Consider the following 25,249-nt stretch of genomic DNA (forward strand, 5'->3'; position numbering starts at 1 on the left):
CTTAAAAACCTGACTTGCAAGACGCCTTGAGTTGTCAAAAATTACAGCGAATAATGTGGGTTCTATTTCACAAGCCAACGTAAACCATATATGCAAAAGCACCTTATATAACAAGCGTCAAATAACCTCCTCACTCCTCTTTGCTCTTTCGCAAACCCTACTTTTTGACAGCACGAATGTCAAAAGTTGATTCAAGACGCACAAGTCCTGATCGACCACCAGAAGCTAGCCATGAAGCAGAGACTCTGTTTGCAGACCATGCAGCCTAAGCAGAAAGAAACCATAAGAGACAGGTCACATTTACTCCAAGCCTGTGTCAATCAAGCGACACAATACCTTTTGTATAGTCACATGCTGGGGAAAAACGCTCTTGATGACATGGTCAGGTTTACCCTTGACCTGTGAGGTTTCCTAGAGACGTGATAAAAGCAGAGTCAGTTAAGAGGGCCATCATCCCTTAGCGATATGAGTTTTTTTACTGCTGACCTCATGTCCTTCAACAAACACAAACAATTGCTGTTCTTCATTCCATTCAAGACGGTACATTAGATTTACGACCGGTTTCTGTATCAAGAACAAACGATCGAGTGAGTTTTCAAGTCCAAAAAAATGTAGCTCATCGAGGAACATACCGTTGAGCGTAACAAGGCACTTCGATTGAAATTTCCAATACGTAGTGTACCATCGGACGAAGCTGCTGCGACGAATGGAAGGTACTTTGAGCAGTTCAAATTCTAAAGTCGACGGTGAATGATTGTTAGCAAGCACGACGAAAAAAATCATGAAATTGAACAGATCATATGGTACCCAGACAAATCCTTTGGACGGCATAAGCCAAGCAGATAAATTCTTATTTATAACCGCTTCATCTTCCTCCTTGGATTTAGCAGTCTTGGGATCTTCAAGGCCCATATATGTCTGTCGAACGACATGTTCATTGTCTGCAAACAAGACCATATTGTGGTGGCTTGTGAATACGCATGATGACAAGAATGCTAAAAAGACAACAGATGAGGATATCAGGTCAGTGCAAAGACAAAACGCAACGCTTACTTCGAAAACGAGCAATTTGCACATGAAGAGACATCATCCGAGTATCATGGAAGAGTACTCGTCCATCAGTACCAGCAGATATGATTTGAGTTGGTTTTGGGATGCTTCCATCGAAGGTTCCGCGACTTCGCCATTCAGAATCATAGATACGGGATAGTTCATCACGGAATGATAGAGCTGTGACACATCCATCGTGACAGAAGGCATAGCTGAGTGGCTCGATTTCTAAATGTGGGAAGTGTTTAGTCGAAAAAAAGGAAGGACGGCAAAGGGACCATGCTCAGAGCAGCAATCACTCACCAACATTCTCAATCTGACCATCCAACACCTTCTTGTATTGATCAACAGCTTCATCCATACTCCAAATCAAAATGGCGCCTAGGAGAAGAAAGATCATTAGAATGACAAAAAACAACCCCGCTGCAATTATAATGACGGAACTGTGTCTTTACCATGAGTAGTACCACTAGCAAGTCGTGAATGCCCACCCCAGCTCAACTTCCACAACATGGCGTTTGGTAGAGTCAATTCCAAGACAAAGTGATTACAATGAACTATGTTTTGAAATTAAATTTAGTTGTAACCATCAGATCATCTTTCTTTTTTGCTTGACCATCACAACCTTACCATAGAGTGGACTCTCATCATCCTCATCAACATTCAATGCTCGTCGTAAAGCTCGTGGTTCAGGAATACTCAAGACTCGAGTACTTCCATTACCAAAACTGACTGCCAAGAGTCCAAGACGTCGTAAGTTTTGTCCACTTGCCTGTTTAAGAAAATCTGAATCAACAGCGAAGAAAATTGCACAATGATATAAAATGCCAAACCTTGGAAGTAAACATTGCCTCACTCTCATAACCACCGTAAGGACACCACTCCAAATCAAACACATCTCCAAAGTCATGTGCGATGCATAATTCGAGCTTGGGTTCTCGTGATAATTCAGTCGATGGTGTGAAATCTGTGACCCGGCTGCCCAGACTCCAGAATTGTATGATACCCTTCATGTTGACGTCGTTGGGGACTTGCGGTTCTTGTTTTCGACCTAGTATGTGATGGGCATTCATGGTTCCACGATAGCCAGCAATTGCCAAGTATTGTGGATCTGAGAACAAGGGTCCGAGTAAGATGACTAAATATTGTACCGAGCGCAAATTTTTTCTTGTGTGCTTGCCTTCGTTGGTTTCGATACCAGGAGCCCAGCCCATTCCCCAAACAGCACATCCGACATTAATTGCGTAGAATCCTTGTTTCCTTGGGTCTTGTGACCCAGGTGCTATCCGTTGATTGTAAACACTGAGTCAGTATTGAGGCAAAACAAACGTCGATGTTTCCTAGAATTGAGGTCTGCCCGACTTCTGACATGACACTCACCAAAGAAGTGCGTCTCAAACAATCCCAAAGACTCGGGTTCTCCAGAGAGTCCATTCCTTGCACAAGCAACATTATATTCTTGTGAATCGGGAGGAACATACAATGCAGCTTCCCTAGAAAAATGTTCAAGAAAAGTGTGTTGGCGAGAAAAAAACTGATATCAAGAGTCGCCATGTAATACTTACTCAGCAGTCAACTTCACATAATGATTGACCCTTGGTCGAAGCTCTTCATAAACCAATCGATTCGTCCAATCAGTAACCAATAAAGGTTCAGTCTGTCCAGAGTGAGGCTTTGGCTCCATAGACCTTTTCGAAAAGTCTTGGCCAAACATGCGAGCTGCAGTATCTGGAACATCAGAGCTACTTCCAAGTGTTAATACTCTGGGTTTCTTTACCGAAGCCTTTCGAGGTTTGATTTCTTCTTCTTCGTCACCATCATCTAAAGAAACGAAAACACAAAGATAAGATATAAACTCAATGCGGCCATGCCGATCAAAAGCATGCAACATAAATGCGACAAAAAAATGCCTAAAATCCAGAACAATAACTTACTGGCTCCAAACTTCCTAGTTCCAAGCTTACTCATCCTCTTATCATGAGCAGCCTTCCGTGTCTTATCCCATCCAATCATAATATCATGATGCGAAGGGTTGGTAAGACCAGGAAAGAAGATATGATAGCCCTCCAAAGTTATAGGAAAATGATCGACAGGTAGATCTCGATACATTTCAAGTATTTCCGGACTGATACGTTCTTCCATAAGGAATGTATAGGCTACGTCGTTTCTTTTATATTTGTATACGGTTTCACCAGAACCGATAGGTGCATTTTCACCTGGTGGATAGGCCCATGCCAAGAATTCGAGGATTTCGTGTGTGTGGTGGAGAAGATGATATTTGAGACCACCGACATTGAGAAAGTCTTTATCACAGCATGGAAGCACACACTAGTTGCGATGACAAAAAAAGTCAGCATTCGGACCAGAATCGCATTCTCAATCGTTTGTGTTCAGGGCACAACCCACTGCGAATCACTTACTCGATATCGCATATCACCACCTTCAACAAGTACTTGTCTGACAACCATAACCTTCTCAACATCTCCAGCTGGTTTGGATTTCTTGATAGGAGGAGTCTCTGCTCTCTCTTTCCCTTTTTCTTTGGAAGAAGAGGCAGGAGCAGGACTATCAGATTCTTCGAATTCCATCAGTACTTCGACTACGGGCTGCTTGCCAGATTTACCACCGCTAGCTTTACTTTTGTTGGGCGAAGCCACATGTTTAGCGTCACCATTGTCCTTTTTACTCTTCTTTTTAGGTGGCGGCGGCATAGATTCGTCATTGTCATTTCCAGCAGCAGCGTCCTTGGACTTTCCTCTAGGTGTGTTCTTCTTGGCAGCTGCAGCACCCTTCTTCTTAGAAGCAGGAGCCTTCCTTTTATATGATTTGTCGGCTTCACCTTCATCCTTATCAGAAGCAACTTCATCCTTTTCGGATTCGACAGCTTTCGCAATCTCAGCTTCTGCAGCTTCGGCTTCATCATCGTCATCTTGGCGAGTTTTACGACGACCACGAGCAGTTGTTTTGGATGTTTTGGAAGCGGCGGTCAAACTAGCTTTACGAGAGGCTCTACCGCGCGAGCCGCGTGGCACTTCCTCTTCTTCGTCAGCTACTGGTGTCGGCGGTTGAGATACTGCTGGTGTTGATGTTTGTGTAGGAGCTCGAGCGAAGAAGAAGGAGAAGCGACTGCGACTTCCTTCTTCGTCTCCGCCGTCATCATCGTCATCAGAAGTAGTGGGATCTTTACTCGTATTTGATTTATCGGGTAGTACTGGTGTTGTTGATGTAGATAGAGATGATGGCTTTACAGGTGATGTTGGCTTTGTAGGTGATGGGGCCTTGGATAGAGGTGATGCAGGTTTGGCAGATGATTCCTTAGCTCCTGCCTTATGCTTTGGTGGTCGACCACGGCGTTTTGGTGTTTCAGATACTTGTATGTCATTGTCGTTCTTGGCGACAGCAGGAGTCATTTCAACATCAGAGTCAGGAGGATTCTGTGAAGCTGGTACATCTCCTTCATCATCGCTCTTTTCATCATCACCATCTGCATCTCCTTGGCCATCATCAGCAGCTCGTTTACGTTTATTGCCACTCTTATTACTACTGGCAGTAGGAGTGCCACGATGGCTACCATCATCCGAAGGAGTAGCAGCACTTCGTTGAGCAGGACGCCTGGAATCTATACCCCAATCTGCATCATCAGCACCGTCATCTATTTTCTCATCAGGGTCGACCGATCGCGAACGTGACTTTGATCGCGATCGTCGATTCCATTTGGAGACACGATGATCAACTCGAGGTCCTTTCCGACTATATGGAGCTCCAGAAGGGTTGGTTCGTAGAGAATCTATGAGGTCGTCGGTAAGGGGTACTGTCATGGTGTCAAGAGCGTCCTTTACTTTGGCCAATAGAGCTATATAGGCAGGATGGGCTTTACGTATTATATTGTCGTCCTTTTTGTTTTTGGCTGATCCTGTTTCTGATTCCAGTTCATCGAGTTCCTTGCTTTCGTCTCTGGAAGTAGCTATATTTGATGTCTTTGATTTGACAGGTTTCTTCTTGTTCTTCTTTTTACTACTGACATCGTCATCAGAGCCATTATCTTCGATTATAATAGCCTTATTATTGCCTCCAGCATGAGCTTCTTCGTCTTCCTGGTCAATGACAAGGTCGTTAGGGACATCATCATCATCATCATCATCATTTCCTCCATCTGGAACAAACTCTTCATCGTCAAAAGAATCGTCGCTAGAAGAGTCGTCATTCTCTGACCACTTTGCTGATAAATCTTCATTTCGTTCACGTAGTCTCATCATCTTGTTTGTCTTGTTCAATATTGGATGATGTGTTTTTATGTTTGGATGAAAAAATGTGCAGTTTGCGAGGGTTGAAGGCAATGACAGCAATATAGAAAAGATGGACAGTGTCTTTCAAACATAACAATGAATTGTACCGTTGAAAATTCCATACTCACCGGCTCCATTTCTCCTAGTTCAAATATAGCAGAAAAATCCACTCCCGACTACAATCTGTCACAACCAATCGACAATGAGCAAGGACGACTTTGCCCGTAATCAGCTCACCAAATACGGTTGGAAGAAGGGTCAAGGACTCGGTGCCAACGAAGATGGTCGAATTCGTGCCGTTACTGTGTCTGTAAAGAACAATACGAACGGTGTAAGTTTGAAAACAACAAGAAGATGATGAGACGATAACTGACATCAAACTAACCACTTCTACAACGCGTATACTAGGTCGGAACTGGTGGAGACTGGAACGCTCAATGGTGGGATCATGTATATAACAAGGCTACGTCTGTCATCAAGGTCGAAAAGGACATTTCGGGTGTACGTGATGATATTGCTTTAGATCACTTGTTTGTCGCCAATGGTGCTATCATCTTACAATAGGAGGTCACTATACAAAGCTCCAAGACTGCAATTGTTGCCAAAAAGCCTGTCCTTTACGGGTCTTTTGTCAAGAGCTCGACGTATGTACAGGCAAAGAAAAAGTCATCTATGACAAGATATCTAACGCACGACCTCAAACCTTTGTTAGAACGGAAGCAGAAGATGAAGACAAGAGCTATGAAATGAAAGTCACCGATGAGGAACTCTTTGCTGCCTGTGAAGGACGAACTGCACGAAAAGGTGCTCGAGTCGACCAAGTCGGCAAAGCTTTTCGAGTTGGACAGCCCCTGAGTAGTGCAATAGTCGCTATAGATGGTGCTTCTCGCAGCACTGTCACAGAAACTCTGAATACGGACGAGATAAAGGTTCAAACAAACAAGAAGAAGAGGAAACACGTGGAGAAGAGTGAAGAAGAGCAAGTTATAGAGCCCGTCATAGAAGAAGAGGCAGTCATAGAGCAAGTAGTAGATGCTGCTGATGGGAAGGTCGAAAAGATAAAGAAGAGCAAGAAGAAGCGGAGCCATCAAAAACCGTCTGAAGCTCCTATAGAACGTGTTATACCAGAGCCAGTCATAGAGCAAGGACTACAGGCTGCTGACGAGAAGGTCGAAAGGATAAAGAAGAGCAAAAAGAAGCGGAGCGATCAAGAACCATCTGAAGCCCCTCCTACAGAACCTGTTATACCAGACGAGCAGCCTATCAAGAAGAAGAAAAGGAAGCATACTTCCACTCCTATCATAGACTAATAATCCCATAGTATAGATTGTAGTATCATTTTGCATATATTTTGGCCAAGGAATTTGACAAGTTTTGGTTCGACGTAATATCTTTGCTTCCCCATTTTCATATAGATTTCGAACTTTAGAATAGTCCAATTGGGTATCGTTACAGCACAAATTATTTCTATGTAGATCCATGTTAGATTCGACAAACTTGCAACGTGAGTCAGATACATGCAACTTACGCCCTTGATCAAGGACGACAAATGAGTGGCTGAGATACCAATCAATCCAAGGACTCCAGCGACAGCCAAGAAGAATGTAGCGCTATCACCGCTTCCTCGTATGTATGTTGGTCTGTCTCCATCTCGCTATTATAACAGTGAAAAATATGTCATATTAGTTTGGTGTCTTGCGTATTTGAGTAAGTAGAGTGCAAGGAACAGAGGCCGCATCCTTTGAATCATGTTATCAAGGCTTGATATATATGCTCCTTCCAACTTCTTCCTCTGGTTTGGTTGACTTTATTTGCTTCCGACAGTTTCCACCTCCTAAAAAAAGTTGGATTCTGTCGTTATGATACATACCTGCCAGTACATTCGGTGCACTACTTGGCTACGACGTATGCCGTTCTCACCAGCTCCAATGATGCCTCGGAACATGGACATGGTTTTATATGTTGATTATGTGTGGGTTGTGTGAGAAGGAGAGAGTGCTTCCTACAGATCTTCCCACTGGTAGGAAGAATGCAGCATTTTTTGCATGTAGAAGCATCACATAAATGTCCAATTGTATTCGCTACGCGTGTCTTTCTCTTCAAAACGTACAAATGTCAAGGAATGCAAAACAAGAGTTCAATAGAACGTCCCTCTTGAGAAAGCGAGTAATAGCAAGGTTGGAGTGTATTGTCGCGATTATAGGTTGATCTTGGCTTTTTCTTCTTCCTGAAATTTCACCTATGAGGTCAGATTCTTACCGGTTAAGATACAGAGTCAGACTATGAAAGACTGAAACGACTGTGTTCAGACAAGTTGCCCAGACTCCTGTTGACTAATATACAGATCACAACCGCTGTTGACGTGAGTAGTTGGTTCTCCATTTTGTTCTTGGACAAGATCTAAGCAAAATAAGGAGACCAAAGATTCGATAGTTTGACGTGTCTACATGTACATGTATTTAGTATATTGCGTAAGACCTGTCAAACAATGCAAATAGAAATGAAGCTCCCAAGTCTGTTGACAAGGGTTTGACGTAGCAAACCAGTAATGGTCCCAGCAGTTTCGTCCACCACAATACACAAGTAACAGTTCCTAAAACAAACTTCTGCACAACGGACATGTGCTCTGTGTGCTAGTCTTGAACCACTGCGGGGAAAAAAACGAGTGGTCTAGCTTCGTATTATGAAAGGTGCTTTTCTCAAACCAACCACAACTTTCGATACCTTGAAGAGACATGAAGCATGAAACACATGTTTACACGTCCGACATTTTTTAGATGGTAACGTTCGATCAAGAGGTCCAATAAGCGAGTAGCCTAAGTTGATCAACATTGATGAGTGCGATTATAATCTCATCGCCTTCAACCATCAAATGGTTTCGAGCAAGCACTTACAGATAGCACAATCTTCAATACCTACGAAAATTCGAAAGAAAAAAGTATAAGGAAAACGTGTAAACAGCTCTCAACAGCAAAACCGATTGATAACTGATTCTACATACCCTCAAAATGAGCACTAATATTCTTCTTAAACACCATAACAGCATCCAGCACACTCCCATTCTGTGCAAACATGACAGCACTAGCACTCAATAACCACGCTCTCCATCTCGCATCAGTGACTCCAGCTCGTCCACTTGGTCCAGAATCCACTTCAACTTGCTTAAGTGGAAACGATGATGGTAATCTGATAATCATTTCAAGACCAGATTCCTCGATTGTGTATGTTGCTGAAACTTCGGACGACTTGGTGGATGCTTTGATCGCTAAGTTCTCAAAAAGGGACTTGTCGGATCTTGTTATTGTTGAGATTTCCCGGCTTATGAGGAGTGGGCTGAAGTACTTTTCAGTATACCTAAACTCGAGGTTACAGTGTCAGTTGATTGTGTCTTGCATCAGCAAAACGAGTGAAAATGAATCCTCAATGCTTACATTTCAACAGCAAGCGTCAACTGTCTCTTCTTACTCTCCGACCACCACGTCCTGACCAAAGAAGGTGTAGTCCTCAAAGCAAGCCAATATAGATGAGCTGTTGCCAAAGGAAACGCAACTTCTGACGAGAAATCGAATTCTGCAAGAACAATTGCAATGAGAAAAATAAACGTCCGAGCGAATCGTATGAATGATGATACACACCTCGAATATCAAACTCCTGAATGTCCCATTTAGACAAGTCAAATGGTTTGCCTTGTATACCCAATCCAAGAGTAGCAAACAAGAATTCCATGAATGAGGACCATGTAGCTTCAGCTTGCTTAATTTGGGATACGTATGCAGTTTTAAGAGCGAACGTCTAACAAACAATCGTAATTAGATCTTTGTCCTGCTTTTGCATAACACGTTCGAGGACTTACAGCATCATGTAAATGATCAAAGTAAGCCATCCATGCCATTATATATCCAAATGCTTCATTGGACGCCTTATAAATCATCAAACGTCAGTATAAGGCAACAAACATATCCACGATCGAATAGAATACCAGATCATTCTCTGGCACAACCCCACTCTCCAACTGAGAAGGAACTTGTCCCAAAGCATCAACAAGACTCTTGGCAAGCTTCTCTTCCGGTTCTGGTGATGATACTACATCTTCAGCTACAGAAAAAAAACATTAAGCGATACAATTAAAGGAAATGTTGAAGGCTTCAGACAAACCTTGCTCTCTCGGTCTCATCTCAACCCGCAACGAAGTAGCTTGTACATGCTCAGCGGTGAGGCGATGCAACAAGATTCCCGCACATTTCTGGATTTCTTCATTGTGCACAAACAAGAGCGGACACATCTACAGCGAAAAAAGGACATAAGCAGTCAACCCACCAGGTACGGATACTCGAGTATTCAGAGCTTTACCTCATCAAACGGTTTACTCTCAAAGAGAATTTCCTCTGGCAACTCTCGACACAGTTTAGCAATAATGTTTTGTAGGCTAGCTTGAGCTTTTGTAGGATTTACGCAATCTATCAGAGGAAACGCCATGTCAGATTGACGTTTTTTGCACCAAACCCGCCACCACCATAGTTCACCTTTCTGTTCAATCAACAATGCCAAACACCTCCTATACAAGACCACATGCTGTTTGTCAACCACACCCCACGTTCCGGGATCTCGTCTGAAGCCCGATAGCAACGATTCGAAGAGACGCAGTGCATAGTACTGCAATACTCCATTTGAAGACTACATAGACAACACAGTTCAGCAAAAAAACATCTCTACAATTGTCGTATATGTCAGTCACCTGAGAGAACGCAGCATCCAAATCCACGACAAACCCAGCCGAATTCAAATCATAACTACTCTTGAGATCAATAAACTCTCTCAAGACATCCATCATGAGTACATCAATAGCCTCTACCTTCGCACCAGTACTCGAATGGTATTTTCGAAGCCGACGTACAACAGCCATGAAATTTGTCGACATCTTTTGCAAAACATCTGGCGTCGATTCTTGAATGGCGTCTAGTCGAATACAAGAGATCAATACCGCCAGTTGACTCGGTAGCGATTCGTCGGTTGCTGCTTTTGAGATTCCAATTGCGATGGTGTGGATAAAGTCCTTTAGTTTTTGTGACAGGTCTAAATGTGGCCGCAGAGAGGAAAGTAGAGCTATCGTTGTTCCAGTATGACCTATTGCACGGATGAAAATCTGTTTTTTTAGCTAACCAACCACCACATGCCTTGCACATACCTGAACGATGACACTCTTCTATAAGCTCAAACCAAATCCCAGCTTCGCCACCCCGTATCTGCGTCATCCCAAACAACTTGCCCAAAATAGTCCCTAGAACTCTCGAGTACCTTCCTTCCTTCTCATTCGACAACACAAACGCAGTCTCAATCATCCTCGTCTCTCCACTACTAACAACACCACTCTCTTTCTTGGCTAGTCTACCAACAAGACCAGTATGCCATGCCGTCATATCACCGTCAAGGTCTCGACATGGCCGTAACACCTCTTCCAAGATACGTCTAGTCTCGATAGCGAATTCACCCGTCGTACCATCGTCTTCGGTATCTTGATTCGTGCCGGTATGTAAATCGTCAAGGAGGCATGATAAATATAATAATTCAATCATATTCCACATTCTGGAATCGTTGAACAATGTGGAGGTGGATTGAGAGTTGATTATTCCTGTTGTTATGAGACCTAGTCGTATGTATATTACCAGGTCGTCACTGGTTGAAAGAGATGACGACGACGATGACGTTTCAAGCACTGTTGCGGAATTAGTGATTGCCAATCCAGGGAGGGGATGTTGGAACGGCTTTGATAGATGCTGCCATTGCGTTTGATTAAGAATCAAACCGTCTAGGACGTGCGACTGTAGCGACATTGGAGTTACATCCAAAAGCTTGGAAGCCTTTATTCCGAATTGGTCGGAACTACAAGAAAAGTGAAGTGAGCAAACGATATCGCGACGACAAAAACAAAAAACATCGGATCTCGCAGAACCATACCTTCCAATATGGTCACCATCCAACACATCCTTCTGCCACATTCCTATCAACTCATCATACAAGTCAATCGAAGCATCACTACTGACCATCCCCTTCAGCCCATTCCAACTGCCGACAGCAGCATCTCTCACATCCTTCAGTGATGATGCAAAAGCTACTAAATCCAATATACTTGATACAAATTTCCCCAACAGAGCATTATGTATCAGATGAGAATAGTCCTTTTTCGGTGTCATGACCTTGATCATATGTGTAGCACTTAATGCCGATATGTGAGGAGACGCGTCAAATATTAGCTTCGATGTGTATTCAATAACGTCTTCCATTATGGAAGATATGAGGGTTGTTTTACTGGATTTGGTTAGCCAGTGGGAGTCTAAACACGATGAGTTTAACCTAACGGAATTTCGGAAATTAGATTATTTTTGGTTCTTACCAGTATTAACCACACTCCACAACACTCGTTCAGCAACACCACAATCATTAGCAGGCATGGAATCAAATGCCAATAAATCCCTTACGAAATCTTCAATGGATGAAGATGCTACTAGGCCTTTTACAGTTTGGGTCTAACGAAGCAAAAAAAGGTGAGAAGGGGCGTTTCTATGTACAGGTTCAAGACTTTGTACCTTGCGAATCAGCTCATCGAACAACACCAACGCTCTTGATTTATCTTTATTAACAACCAACCCCACCACATGTTGCCAAACACTAGCATCTGACCCCTCTTGACTAGTATATGCCACAACAACATCGAAAAACGACATGGCAGTATCCTTTGAATAGTCCAACATTTCACCAAACTCTTTGCGTGTCAAGAATGTCTTGATTTGAGACGCAAGAGTCTCATTCCAGATCGGAAGAGCTGTTAAAATAGCTAACAGACTTGCTCGTTGTACTAATCCTGGGTTTGGCGCGCATGATGGAAGCAAGACATTACACAAATCTCGTGCAGATACTGTCAGTGTGTCTTGCATGTTTGGATTAGAAGATGCGATTACTTTAGAGTTTAGATCGAGCAGCAGTTGAGAGAATCGAGTTGTGAATGTATCGAAATCGGGTATATCTGAAGTTGTTATCTCATCGGTTGCTACTGAGAAGACTTTTGAGATTAACAACCTTGACAACGAGTCTAAAGAAGAGCATCGAGATTTAGTAAATTCACAGATCCCGAGAATTGGTTTTGGTTTGCTTACCTGGTATTTGCGAACTCGCGCTCAATCTGTACAACGAATCAGCTAGTGTCCGGCTCATTTCAGGAGGACTGTATTTCCCTTTGGTCTCGGGAGACTAAGCAGCGAAGAAATTGTCAGATACAATCCAGAATTATGAGTTATGCAAATTGAGAACGTGCCTTCGAAGGCTTCAGATACGCCTCTATAGGCTTGAAGAATTCCACATCAATCAAATTGTGCTGCAAACTTGCATCATTGCTATTTCAAAGAGTCAAAGTTAGTGACAATATTCGATACTAACTACTAGCCCTGTGTTTTACCTGTTACGTATCAGAAGGTACATGATACATTCCAGGAATGACGAAAAGAAGATTCCACTATTCATCCTATCTATAACTCCACTCTTCAATCCATTCCAAAAATGAGAGCAAAAGTCTTTGGCAAAGTTGCCTTGCAATACCTACAGGACATGACGGTCAGCGCAAAAAATCCCTGACTGTAAAGCAATGCTGGGGCTTACATCAGAGGATAGCACAGACAACAACGGTAACAGCGTAGGATACGAAATATTTACCGATCCATACGAGGCATGATCCAAAAACGTATATAATCGTTTCACGATAGGTTTTTTAAGCGTTGGTTCAGTCCATGAAGATGGGAATAGCTTGGTGAATACCAAGACAGACTCCCACATTTCTGAATGCGTCGATGCATCTGAGTCTGTGAATGCGTAGGAAAGATATGAAGTGGATATGAGAGATATCCGAGATTCGAGCATGCCTAAGAACAATCGCAAGTTAGTGCACTTGAATCAAAGAAAGGGGTTGCATTATGATATGATTACCTGGTGCACACTTGACTAATGTCTTGACCACAATATACACTGACTTCCTTATCTGTGACGCTTCATGATGCGACAAGGCCCAAAATTTAGGATTTCCTAGTATGCCACTATATAGTTCTTGGGCTTTGAGTTGCTCTTCTGCAGAAAGAGACTCTAAGAACCAAAGAAAAGTAAGTCTACTTGTCATCATGCAAAAATTTGAAATCATTCACTTACCAACAAGCATGCAAAGCACTAGATTGCAGCCTGATACAACTCTTGCGTATTTAGAAGCCATATCTTCAGGTGACGTGTACCTTGGATCACCTATTCCAGGCAAAAAATGTACGCAATTAGGAGAATATATGCTACTACATGAACCTTCATCCACTGCTAAACAGGTACGCAGTGACGATCCCTCATTCAACAGAAATCATTATCTCCTATGGCTCTCTATGGTCTCTGGACAGTGCTTTCCATAGAGCAGCATCCTGATTTATGTGCTATACTTACTCATAGTCTCAGCAGTCTCCTCCAACACATTCTCCGATATATACTGCAGTATGTCCTTCTGAGCATATATTAACAGTTCCGTTCTCTTTGCTGGATTTGGGAAGGCAGTCTAGCCAACAAAAAAGTTTGATGCAGCCCTGTTGACACGTCACGTTTACGCAGACCGCAATCATACCTGCAAAGCCTCATTGGCAACCCTCACAACCTCCTTGCTCGAATCATACAAGCAACACAACCAGCTTCCTGTAATCTCCTTGAGTATCGTAGCCAGCTTTTTGCCGACTTTCTTCACGATCGCAAGATGTACTGCGTTTGTGGTTTCCCGCACCTTGCGATCGGCATCAGTGCTCAGTTTTGTGTATACTTTTGGCTATGATGCGGAAAAAAGATCAACGGTACGGCTAATGATACGAAACCTTTCAACACGATACCCAAGACGACAAGATCTTCGCCGCCTGATCCGATTCCTGCTGACTGATATACACAGACAAGTCTTCAAGAGCCTTGACTTTGGTAACTGGCTCTCTCTTTTGTAATTTCTTGAACAAGACCTATGTGACAAACCAACGTTCAGTTTCCGTGTCGTTTGTTATTAGCAACTGGTTGATCCCACCTTGATTTCAGCATCCAATTGATCTAGATCGTCTGTCGGTACAGCAGCTCCGAAAGCAGTGCCAGATGAGCTTGCACTTGACCACAGCATTTCTTGAGCTCGTCTGAATTTGGTTGATGTTGAGGAGAAAAGTCAGAAACATCGATCTTTGAGTCAAATGAAACAATGAATCAAGATCTAAAGTATAATGCAGCAGATTTTTACCCGCTCGAAGCAGCACTCTTCTTTGGTGGCATGACTTTGAATGTTCTTGTCCAAACTCTATGTTTTGAGAATGAAAAATGACGGTAAGCTCAATGAGATCAATATAAACAAGCAGTTGAAGAGGGCAACATTGATTATTTACATGGTCAAATCACGTAAATCGGACGTGTTTTAGGCCTTCCGGCAATGTTTAACTTCGAATTCGAGATGTTTTTTTAAGAATTTATTATAACCGCTGGATAACTCCATCAGGAGAAACCGTGGGACAGATTTAAGGTATAAGAATTACAGATATGATGTTATAAATTTAGCACTTAACAGTAGTAATACATGTCTTTCGAAGAGATAAAGCGCGATTATGTGAAGCTTGTCATATCTATGGACCACTTCAATGATCCATCACTTGTATATTATCTATGAAGGGTGTTGGGCTGCAGCTAACAGCACGCATGAGGAAGGGGGACGCGGTTTGAGGGTTATAGTAGTACACTGTAGTGTGTACTTTTGCTTTCACCTTTTCAGTTCAAGAAAGTTTTGAATGCTGGAAACTTGTCCTGAGAGAGTTTTGAAAAGCGGACGCGACAGCAATAGCTGAACTGAATCTACTCACAAAAGCAAACGCGTTGACCGACTCTTGCTGCCTAAGAAGAATGTTTAATGAACACTTTTTTTGCTCCAAAAAGCGTACCTACAAAGCGTCAGAGACGATGAGGCCTTGAATGTCAAAGGAAGAGAACCAGAAGGACGATACCCGAACTGACACTAGACCATATTCAACTTTACGCTCCGAATCTATATACAGTCTTCATCTTTTAGAAGCAAAGAAATGCAACAGCCATCAGACTTTATGTGGGAGGACGACTGGCTTCATCACGAAGGAGTCACTGTAGCATCCAGCAGTACCAGTGGCACCGATACTAGTACTCCGCCTGGCCAAAATGAATCTAATGTCGAGGACGATGCAACACCGGCATCAAATTCCAATGCATTTCAACGAATGCAGCAAAGCAATAACGATTGGAATTCACCCTTATTGCATCCGGATACGCAATCCCTGATCGATGCGGATGATGAAGATGTAAGGACCCGAGTGTTGGTGAAGCCAATTTACTTTGACAGTAACTTGCATTTTCATGATCTAACCTTACATCACTCTACCAACCATTTGTACAGCCATTATCGCCACTACTGTCTCCGGCCATCATGACTCCATCTCTAAACTTTTCGGGAATGAGCATGCTCAACAGTAGCAATCGGTCACCCTTCCTGAATGCATCTCATCATGTAATGGTGGACAACATACCACCATTGCCTCCATCGTATATGAGCAACAATACCAACAATAGCATGTCTCCACTATCCGACGACCGTAACATGTCGCCGATACCCAACAATAGTATACCTGCTGCAACAGGTGTTAGTACAAGGAGGAGTAGAAGAGCAGTACTACCACAGTCACCATACCCACCACCAGCATCCAAACGATCAACTTCGCTAGCCAAGAAACAGCAGCAACAACAGATCCGTACTTCGCCTGAATGTCCGTCAACGGGCGGCTCATCTACATCTTCGTCCGGGAGTGTGCAATCCTCAGTATACAGTCCCAACGCGTTATACCCACACATGTCGCCGTCTCTTATGCCATCGCCTGTCTTGCATCCGCAGATGCATAACAGTAATAATATGACTCTCCCAGCTTCGGAAACCAGTAGTAGCAGTACCGGTGCTGTCATGACAATACCAACTATAACGAATTCAAATAATCATCAAGTCCTGCTACTCCCAAAACCAGCTACACCTGCTACAATCATGTCACCACTTCTCAAACCAATACTGCCGAATGCTAATGATGTTACTGAAGCTGCTATACGGCTCGCGCAACGGAGTAACTATCAGAATATATTGGCTGGTGATACCGAGTAAGCTCAAATGCAGTTTGCTAGTGAATCAATGCAGAGACTGACTTGCATGTTCTTTTTTCTCATAGGCATCTTGGCCTAAATTATGGTCCCGAGATAACCGCAGGAGTAGAAATGCGACGGGCCACTCATAAGAATGCTGAACAGAAACGAAGGGATACACTGAAACAGTGTTTTGATGATGTCAAGGAATTGTTGCCTCCGATGGCAGACAAGAATCCAAGTAAAGTGCAGATATTACGTTCAGGTATGAATAGCATGGTTGGACTTTGAAATGGGTGGTTACTGACACTCTTGTACTGATAGCGTACGACTTTATTCGGGAGCTACAAGAGAAAGCTCAAGAGGACGCCTTGTTGATTAAACGATTGAGTTCGTCGGCGGGGAGTGAAGAGGCAGCTGCTGCTGATGGAACCAGGCCTGTTACTAGACAGAGAAGGAAGGACTGAAAGGAGTGTCTCGAAGTTTTGAGTAGTCGTGTTTTTTGTAAGTAGAAGTAAACCCATAATACCAGTTATCCCCATAATCATTACATAGACTTTATATCATTATAATTTTAGCGTTAGACACATTGGCAGCTGTTTTGACACTCTCCATTCTCCATATTCGTCTTTTCTACTTTACAACAAATCCAAACCGCAACTACACAAGAAACCTCCCAACTGATCCCAAAGCGGATATTCGCATTAATAAAACCCAATGTCCACACTCCCACGCTCTGGCCCTCAACCTCAAACACCACCAACAAGCACCCCATCTCCCGATACAAAGAGATCAGCAGCATCCGATCTTGATCGAGACAAAACAATCAAGTCACCTCCAGCATCTACTGGACCGAGTTTTCATCGTCTCAATGTACGTTATTCTCCACTCTTCTGGTTGTTACAATGCTGACATTTGGAACTAACAATTGGTGCGTTTTGGTAGTCGTTGAACAATGTATCAAAAGCACTCAACCATTCTGCACCGTCGGATATGAATCATGGGGATTTGTTGTGGAGGAGTATATCGGCTGCGTGTTTGCCGTTGTATAATGGGGAGGGTATGTGAATGTGGGTTGGCGACCTTTCGGATAGTGCTGACTTTGGCTCGATGTAGGAGTGAAGGGATCGATTGAGGATGTGAATGATGTTGTCAGGTGTGTATGAAAGTGAATGTAGTGTAGTGTATTTGAGCTTTAAGATTTGGATCGTGTCGTTGGAACGCAGTGGCCACAAGCACATACAAAACTGTTGGCTCACTTCTTTACTCGTCCCAATTTAGGTAAACAGTTGGTCTCTTTGAATGCATTCTTCACACGATAAAGATTTTTTCTCTCGCTTTTTGCTTAACTTGCAGTCATCTTAAAATATTAAAGCAAACCAAATTGTATACACTCAAACACATACATAGGCCATATTCACATTTTTTTCTCTTCCCACCATCTTACAGACAATGGGTCCTCGAAACAACCGCCCTCCTCGTAATAGACGACATGGACCGTCTCTTCAAAGGCGGTATGTCAATCCTATCTACAAAGCTAGTATCCGTCAGTGAGGAAACGCTGCCACTACGAGTCGTAGAGATATGGACGTTTTATTTTGGAACCGTGCTGCCGTATCTGCAGGCCGTGTTCCTACCTGTGAGGGCTGGGTTGAAGGCTAAAGAGAGTGGCAATGTGAATAAGGGAGGGAATGGAGTTGATGGGGATGTTTGGACAATGTGTTTGGTGGCGTTTCGTGATGTGATTGTGCAGGGACATATGAGTCGGTTGGAAGGTATGTTTGATATGAGACTTACTTGTTATTGTTGGTGGTGTGGAGACTGCTGCAAGTGGAGTCATCTGCAGATATACGATATCATAAGATCTATTTTTTTACCATCTGCTCTTTTCACCCAGACGCCTTCCCGAAACTATTCAGACAAGTCGACTCGGATGCTAGGCGTGTCAAGGATATAGGATCAAGAGCTCTTCAAATGTTTTCTATATTGGGAGCTTTGCCTGCTAATGATGATGTACGTGCAAAAGCTTCCTTGGCTTGTTTCGCATTTGAAACCTTCCTCAACAGCTGAATGAGGACAAGCTTATATCTTCCTCAACGACACCGTGACTCCTTTACTCACACATATACTCTGTATAGAAGCAACGGATACTAAACAAGGCCATGACGAATCTCAACAAACTGGTTCGAAGCAAGATGGCGCAAACGGGTATGATTGCATCCAATCCGCAAACGTATGGCAGTATACCTCAACTATAAGACAGCCTGCGAGTGAGATACCCGAACAGATGTGTCGTGATGCCCAAAGATACGAGTAATATCGTTTGAGCTTGAACGTGACATGGAGCAAACAGTAATTTTTGTTTTGTAATTTCATAACACTGTACATATATTGAATCACATTTTACAAACGGTTTCAGTTATTAATGATATGGATGCTCATAGATTAGTGCACGCACCACTCAGATCTAGCGTATGCCTTTGCCCAGAGCCCTCTCTGAATGGAAGAGGTTTTGCTTTTTCTTGGCAAGCGAAGAAAGTCTCACCTCCATATGGTGGATTATGAAGGGGATCAACCAAGCTTGCCGTGTGATGAGGTTCAAACTTTGAGCATGGCAAAAAAACAAGTGCAAAAAAACAAATGACATGTCTGACGAATGTTGATGTTTTGAATCCAACATGGTGTACTAGCAAAAGAGATGATACACCCATTATATTGCGTTTAGGCAGTATCTGATGAGAATGGATGAGGCACGGTTAGCATCTGGTGCATGAACTTTGCAGGCTTATTTTGCTCCTACGTTTTAAGCGAAGAGCTTACCCACAACACGTCCATCATCAAAACACGTCCATCCACGTCCATTCCTCTATAATACACGTAGTGGACCTCCCCCCACGTCCTCCTTCTCCTAGTCCACCAACCTAATATCGAGTTGTGGTGTTGAAAAAAAATCGTGCTCTGCAGAAAACCAAGCTTCTTATAACAAGACATAGTCTATTGAACGAACAAGGGGAGAATGACTCCAGCTGTAGCATTCACGTAAGCTCGTATTCGCATTGCATCTCGCATTATTATACTACTCTGTCGCTCTGACTCGAAATCTCACTTTACAGGGAAGAACAACCAAAACGATGGGCTGACGACGTTGAAGACAATGGAGGTACCCCTATAAATCAATCCTATTCCATCATATCCGATACATATATTTACCAACGCATTCATTTGCTAGAAGAAGCACCCATCCATGTCGACATTAACGAGCAACCACCACCAGCCAAAGTCCATTTCGAGCAGGACGGCACAAAGGTCCTGACCGAATACAGGATTAACGAGGATGGCAAGCATGTCAAAGTTACCCTGAGAGTCAAGGTCAGGACCGTAAGGGTGCATGCTAATAAGGCTGTTGCTGAGAGGAAGGTTAGTACAAGGAGATGCCTGCTTGTATAATGAGGAGAGGACGAGAAGCAACGGGATAGGTAGCGTCGATGGAGGATGTTGGATTGGGCTGGAGAAGATGTGTCGAGTGGATTTGGACTTTGGTGAATGTCATCGACTGATGATGCTCAAATATTTTTTGCACTGTTGACTTCATGAGGAGATGCTGTGTATGATGGAGATGCAGATTCTTTAGACTGTCTAAATGTCGCTGTGAGGGAATGAAGCCGTCGAAGGTGGACAGTTCTTGTGGTATGAAGATCATTGTTGTCAAAGGGTGTATTTCGCATCAGACTCAGCGCACAAAAACAAACCACTCAAATATTTTGGCAGAATGCGCTGAATAAGTTGGAAGAAGCTGGTGGTATTGTCAAGAGGATACACGGGTTGCTGGAATTTCAGGAGAAAACGATTATGATTGCACCTCGACACTTCAAACGCTTCAGACACGACCTAAGCTGATACGATTCCTCATTCATTATAGAACTGGAAAAAGTTTGGAGAAGCTCGAGGAACTGCTCCAGGGCCCGACCCAAGTACGACAACATATGGAGAGAAGGTCATGCTCCAGCTGTCTACTTCTGGAAAGGTAATATAAAAGACGCATTGAAACTCAAAGGATGCAAAAAAACCTAACCTCATACTACTGGATAGCATCTGGAAGTGACAGAAACAGACGACGGCTTATCTAAGATAAAAGCCAAACTCTCAAACACGCGTATCCTGTGTCGTATCTGCAAAGGCGACCACTTCACCTCCAAGTGTCCATTCAAGGACTCTGAAGGTGTATTCCAAGACATGGAGAACAAGGAATCAAATGGTAGAGGACTGCTGCATCGATGTTAAGGCCAAAAAAACATATCGCAAACAGGATTAATTCTTAATAGACACGATGCCAAACACACCAACCACACCAGCTGGTGGTGCAGATGATGGCATGAAATCAGGCAAATATGTGCCACCATCAATGCGAGCTGGAGCATCACGAGGAGGAGAGTCTATGAACTCTCGAAACAGGGACGATGCATCGACTATTCGTATTACGAATCTGTCTGAAGATGCGACGGAATCGGATGTCAAGGATTTGGTGTCGAGGTTTGGTGGGACTAGTCGTGTCTATGGTATGTATGGGTTTTCAGGAGGAGTGACATGTCATTCTTATGAGGAGAGGAACTGTGAGGTGTTTGAAGAAGAGGTGCAGAGATGTGATGTCTTTTTGGAGAAGGCGAAAAAAAGTGCTGATGCAAGAATCCACAATTGAAAATTTCGACTCATCTACTTTATCATTAGTGGCTCGAGATCAACGTACTGGCATGTGCAAAGGGTTTGCTTTTGTCACATATTATGATAAAGATAATGCTGAAAAGGCAATGGCTTCTTTGAATGGATACGGATATGATAATCTGATCCTGAGGGTTGAATGGGCAAAGTAAGATCTCCAGTTTTGTTTGGAGGTCTTAACAGCAATGGACTGGACTGATGGTTTCTTTTTCCTAGGACAAATCGAGACTAGATTCTTTATTGCTATTGCTTGTTTCAGCAGTGCTTGTATAGAGTAGTCGCGTTATGTTTGGTATGTTTTCGCAATATATATCAAAACAGACAAAAGATACGATACATATGAGTTGTCACATTGGTCTATACATTCGTGCATTTGTTATATTGATGCAAAATGCACGAATGTATATACTTTGGTTATGACTCATGATACGGGATCTATGGGGATGGGTAGATTTGGGTCAAATTCGGACCTAAACCCAACTCATCCTGGTTTTTTGTAATTGTGATATATGATGTTGCACGGTCTCGAGTCCTGGCTCCGATGGATTTGTTGATGATGGACGAGATGATGACTTCTGGACTGTCACTGTACAATTCGACAAAGTAGGAGGCGCCTTCTCCTTGCAACACATGAGAGTGATGATTGACAACCGTGGCTTGTGACACCTTTAACGTGTTTCCTGTTAATTGTGCAATTGATTTCCAGGATAAAAGAGATACGACAGATCCAATTCGATCCATGAACACCACAAAATGACTATTTAATAAGATAATTAATTGTCAGACGCAACAAACCAATGAGGCCTGTGAGAAACATCGAACTTACGGCTTGAATTCCTTTGCAGTCGGAAAATGGAGAGTCAAATCATCCAATTGATTTGACAATGATGCAATTATATTGGCCAATACGTTTTGATTTATAGCAGCTGCAGCGATAGCAGGCTGTGAGAAAACGTTGAAGAGATTAAGTGAGCATAGACCGAATCATATGCCAGACAATGAGCTGAGGCGAGACGCAAAGTTCGTTTGCACGTGCTGCTTGGTGTAAAAAGAATCGGTGCAGTGCTCAAACTATCGGACAATGGTTGTACAAAACAAGTCATCGTCGTCACAACACCGAGAGAAGCAAGACGGTTGGCTGAAACCGCACCTCACCACTGACTCTGCAGCATCTCAAGCTTTCAATTCAAAGAACAATACGCTCTTCTTTGATCGGCATTCTGTTAATAGTCTCTCGGCTCTCACAAGTGTTTGTAGCAAACTCCGTCACATATACATTCAACATGGTGACTGCTTCTGCCTGGCACCAAATAGAGCAAAGTGCATTCTGCAACCACCAAAGAAGACTGTCCATCAATAAGCAACTAACGATTCGTTGCTTGGCGGTGTTGATCGAGAGAGATGATGTAGCCCAAGGTTCCGTTAGAGATTGAAATAATACTAAACGAGAGGCCATACAAGTAATAGGACGTTTCTAAATCACATTCACTCCTCCTTCTCTCTTCGCCAAAAAAGTAAGCCTTCCAGTTCACAGCCAGGAGTTGAGCCCCCACGGATTTCCCATTGCCAGGATTTCACTAACGACTAGGAAAGTCACTCTGGAACCGGGCACCGGCATTACTGATTATTAACCCGCTGAGAGAGAGGGAGTTCCTTAGGGGAGAGACCAGAGATCCATGTTGGGTTGCTGAGGGGCAGAGTCACTTGAAAATAGCCACCTTACTATCCATGCGTTCGATTTCAATGAAAATCGATGGTCGAAAGTGATATATCCCCCACTACTCCAAGACATCAAAACGAATATCACATGTCAAATCAGTTTAAATCAAGCTACATATATCCCACATTGATTCTGACCCAGCATTGCTTTCGTTGAGCTTTTTGAGAAAATTTGGTTTCAAATGTTCTAGAAAAGCAGTCTAATGCTCATCGCACCCAGCTCATGCTTTATACTACCGCGTTCCTACGCGTAATCCGGTCTCTTATCTTGCATAATGCGTGGATAATGCTAATGTCTGCCTTCCTGAACTCCTTCTCAACCTCTTTTTGTTGTTGGGTTGGTGAAGCAAGTGGAAGAGAGTGGGCCTTCAAGTCGTAACAAGGTGAGATCTTTAATTTTCATATGTCTCGAGCCAGCTTGTCCCGTTGAAGCTGTCCTACAAAATCAGCATTTTGACAGTCTTCGTTTTACGACAAACAGGTAGTAGGAGGGCCAATTACAGTTAATCACCGTCAACTACAGCTAAAATGACTGCAGCAAGCTGAGACACGGAATCTTCCATGCCTGATATAGTGACGTGTCGTCAAGCACTATCTCAACTGCAAGGCATTGCCACACGTTCTGAATCAGTGACCAAAGATCGGAATTGGACCTCTGCCTTCGAATTCTTTAGGACGACTGCTCATTACTCTGCTCTACTCGATCAGTTAACGTCAAGTGTAAGCACTCCGTCAGGAGAGTTGAAACTCTTAGTCAACTCTGGAGGCATTTACATCTTTCCATGAAAAAGATATTAGAATTTTCGCAGTTGATTCTCCAGTGTCGCAGATTTAGAACCAGAGGCTTCAGAAACATTCACCTTTTCACTCGGATCCCTCATCTCGCTTCACTCTGGAGACATTTGCATATTTCACGATACATTGCGCATCTGTGATGCGAGGAATTTGGTGCATCTGGAGTGGAAGCAGTGTTTAAAACAAAAATTGACACCATACCACCAATTTGCATTGGGAGTATCTGGATTTGGGCTTTTAGTTTCGAAGTTGATGGTAGAAACTCAAAGTTTTGGCTTCTTTTGGACTTTGGGTTTGTGTTTGGCTGTCTGTGGCGTTGAGCAATCCAGATGCTAGTTAATTAGCAGCTAGTAGGAGAACGTGCACTGTGTCTGTCACCTATCACAGAGTATGAATTCGAGCAAGGCAAACTTAGATGTTAATCAGTTCAGACATGGACTGTCATTCTCACGATATTTTCAGTCTCGCGTCTTATCGTTAAAAAAATCCAGGTTGCCAACATTAATGTTAGTTACCAAGTACGGATGCTCACCGCGTCCAAGTCATTCTTCACATTGTTGCCTACATATACGAAATCTGGCCTCCAATTTCGCATAATTCTAGTGTCCACCTTCCTCTGCTCTTTGTCAAAGTCTTTTGATGTTGTTTTGGTGAAGCACGTGGCAGAGAGTGAGGCTCCAAGCTGTGATGAGGTGAGATATTTAAATTGGCCTTAGGCAAGCTCTTCCATTGAAGCTGCTGTTTTTTTACTTGCTACAATACCAACATTCTGACAGTCTCTCGTTTCTCACAAGCAGGTAGAAGGAAGGTCGCTCTAGTCACGATCACCGATATCTGCAGCCCAGGACTACGGCAAGCTAAAGTACAAGACATTCCGTATCCAATCTGGAGGCTCGTCGTTGAACACTACTCCATAACTCAACATTTGCCGCAACTCAAACATGTAGAATTGGGACTTTGATTTCAATTTCGATTTTCCATGACTTATAAGTGCGCGGATCTGCTGGATCAGTCAACTGGAAGCGTCGAGGTGAAGGAATGGTCAGACACGTTTGGGTAGCCGTTGACGCCCTCAGTCAACTAGCTATCTAGACTCATTTATATCTCCTGCGAGAACTGCCGGCAGTTGCTTATGAGGTGTTGCCCGATCTACAAACAAACACTTTGACATCACTCACTAAATTACTTGGACCTGCCATTTCCTTCCCAGTTGGACGCACTGGTATCTTCCGCTAGACCGTTCCGTCAGAATACTAAAGTATGCTTTTGAACTGGAGCTGGAAGCTAGATGCAAGACAATTGAGGTTGACAAGTCTGGTGACTATTAACTCTGTAAAACAATCATCAACGCCAAGCCGCTGCTGCATCAAGGTGCATCTGGTGTATTCAAATGCATATTCTCAGTCAGTCCAAGTCTCTGACGAAAATGGCTCAAGGAGGACATGGCTTCTGCTTATTCCTCACTTGTAACCCCGTGTCTAATGCGTATCGTCTCCATT

General features: G+C 43.2%; 6 protein-coding genes across 6 annotated transcripts; 3 read left to right on the plus strand and 3 right to left on the minus strand.

The window, feature by feature from the left end:
- Positions 1-157: 157 nt before the first annotated feature.
- Positions 158-5,306, minus strand: SmJEL517_g04544 (uncharacterized protein; the record flags this gene model as incomplete). Its single annotated transcript, XM_031170472.1, has 15 exons — positions 158-265; positions 337-411; positions 487-564; positions 633-734; positions 808-995; positions 1,054-1,278; positions 1,354-1,431; positions 1,506-1,607; positions 1,681-1,822; positions 1,884-2,161; positions 2,249-2,332; positions 2,431-2,543; positions 2,616-2,871; positions 2,985-3,378; positions 3,471-5,306. The coding sequence occupies 15 exons, from the start codon at positions 5,304-5,306 to the stop codon at positions 158-160; spliced, it is 4,059 nt and encodes a 1,352-aa protein (XP_031023566.1).
- A 232-nt stretch (positions 5,307-5,538) lies between these two features.
- Positions 5,539-6,646, plus strand: SmJEL517_g04545 (uncharacterized protein; the record flags this gene model as incomplete). Its single annotated transcript, XM_031170473.1, has 4 exons — positions 5,539-5,667; positions 5,745-5,837; positions 5,901-5,980; positions 6,049-6,646. The coding sequence occupies 4 exons, from the start codon at positions 5,539-5,541 to the stop codon at positions 6,644-6,646; spliced, it is 900 nt and encodes a 299-aa protein (XP_031023567.1).
- A 151-nt stretch (positions 6,647-6,797) lies between these two features.
- On the minus strand, positions 6,798-7,287 carry SmJEL517_g04546 (uncharacterized protein; the record flags this gene model as incomplete). The annotated part of the gene is made up of 3 exons (XM_031170474.1): positions 6,798-6,803; positions 6,865-6,990; positions 7,207-7,287. 3 exons carry the CDS (start codon positions 7,285-7,287, stop codon positions 6,798-6,800), a joined length of 213 nt encoding a protein of 70 aa, XP_031023564.1.
- Positions 7,288-8,329: 1,042 nt separating this feature from the next.
- On the minus strand, positions 8,330-14,651 carry SmJEL517_g04547 (uncharacterized protein; the record flags this gene model as incomplete). Its single annotated transcript, XM_031170475.1, has 24 exons — positions 8,330-8,690; positions 8,768-8,906; positions 8,972-9,128; positions 9,190-9,255; positions 9,316-9,431; positions 9,492-9,618; positions 9,687-9,793; positions 9,860-10,010; positions 10,072-10,460; positions 10,522-11,216; positions 11,292-11,667; positions 11,728-11,860; positions 11,921-12,423; positions 12,488-12,581; positions 12,691-12,724; positions 12,787-12,926; positions 12,987-13,246; positions 13,311-13,463; positions 13,527-13,616; positions 13,803-13,911; positions 13,978-14,172; positions 14,234-14,353; positions 14,416-14,518; positions 14,620-14,651. The coding sequence occupies 24 exons, from the start codon at positions 14,649-14,651 to the stop codon at positions 8,330-8,332; spliced, it is 4,650 nt and encodes a 1,549-aa protein (XP_031023565.1).
- A 2,586-nt stretch (positions 14,652-17,237) lies between these two features.
- On the plus strand, positions 17,238-18,778 carry SmJEL517_g04548 (uncharacterized protein; the record flags this gene model as incomplete). The annotated part of the gene is made up of 6 exons (XM_031170476.1): positions 17,238-17,393; positions 17,466-17,580; positions 17,637-17,676; positions 17,970-18,295; positions 18,418-18,533; positions 18,659-18,778. The coding sequence occupies 6 exons, from the start codon at positions 17,238-17,240 to the stop codon at positions 18,776-18,778; spliced, it is 873 nt and encodes a 290-aa protein (XP_031023568.1).
- Positions 18,779-19,536: 758 nt separating this feature from the next.
- SmJEL517_g04549 (uncharacterized protein) lies at positions 19,537-21,468 on the plus strand (the record flags this gene model as incomplete). Its single annotated transcript, XM_031170477.1, has 7 exons — positions 19,537-19,559; positions 19,634-19,937; positions 20,440-20,544; positions 20,610-20,775; positions 20,843-21,076; positions 21,246-21,384; positions 21,453-21,468. The coding sequence occupies 7 exons, from the start codon at positions 19,537-19,539 to the stop codon at positions 21,466-21,468; spliced, it is 987 nt and encodes a 328-aa protein (XP_031023569.1).
- Between the last annotated feature and the right edge of the window lie 3,781 nt (positions 21,469-25,249).

This window comes from Synchytrium microbalum (genome assembly GCF_006535985.1).
Source record: "Synchytrium microbalum strain JEL517 chromosome Unknown SmJEL517_scf0031, whole genome shotgun sequence".
Classification (NCBI taxonomy): domain Eukaryota; kingdom Fungi; phylum Chytridiomycota; class Chytridiomycetes; order Synchytriales; family Synchytriaceae; genus Synchytrium; species Synchytrium microbalum.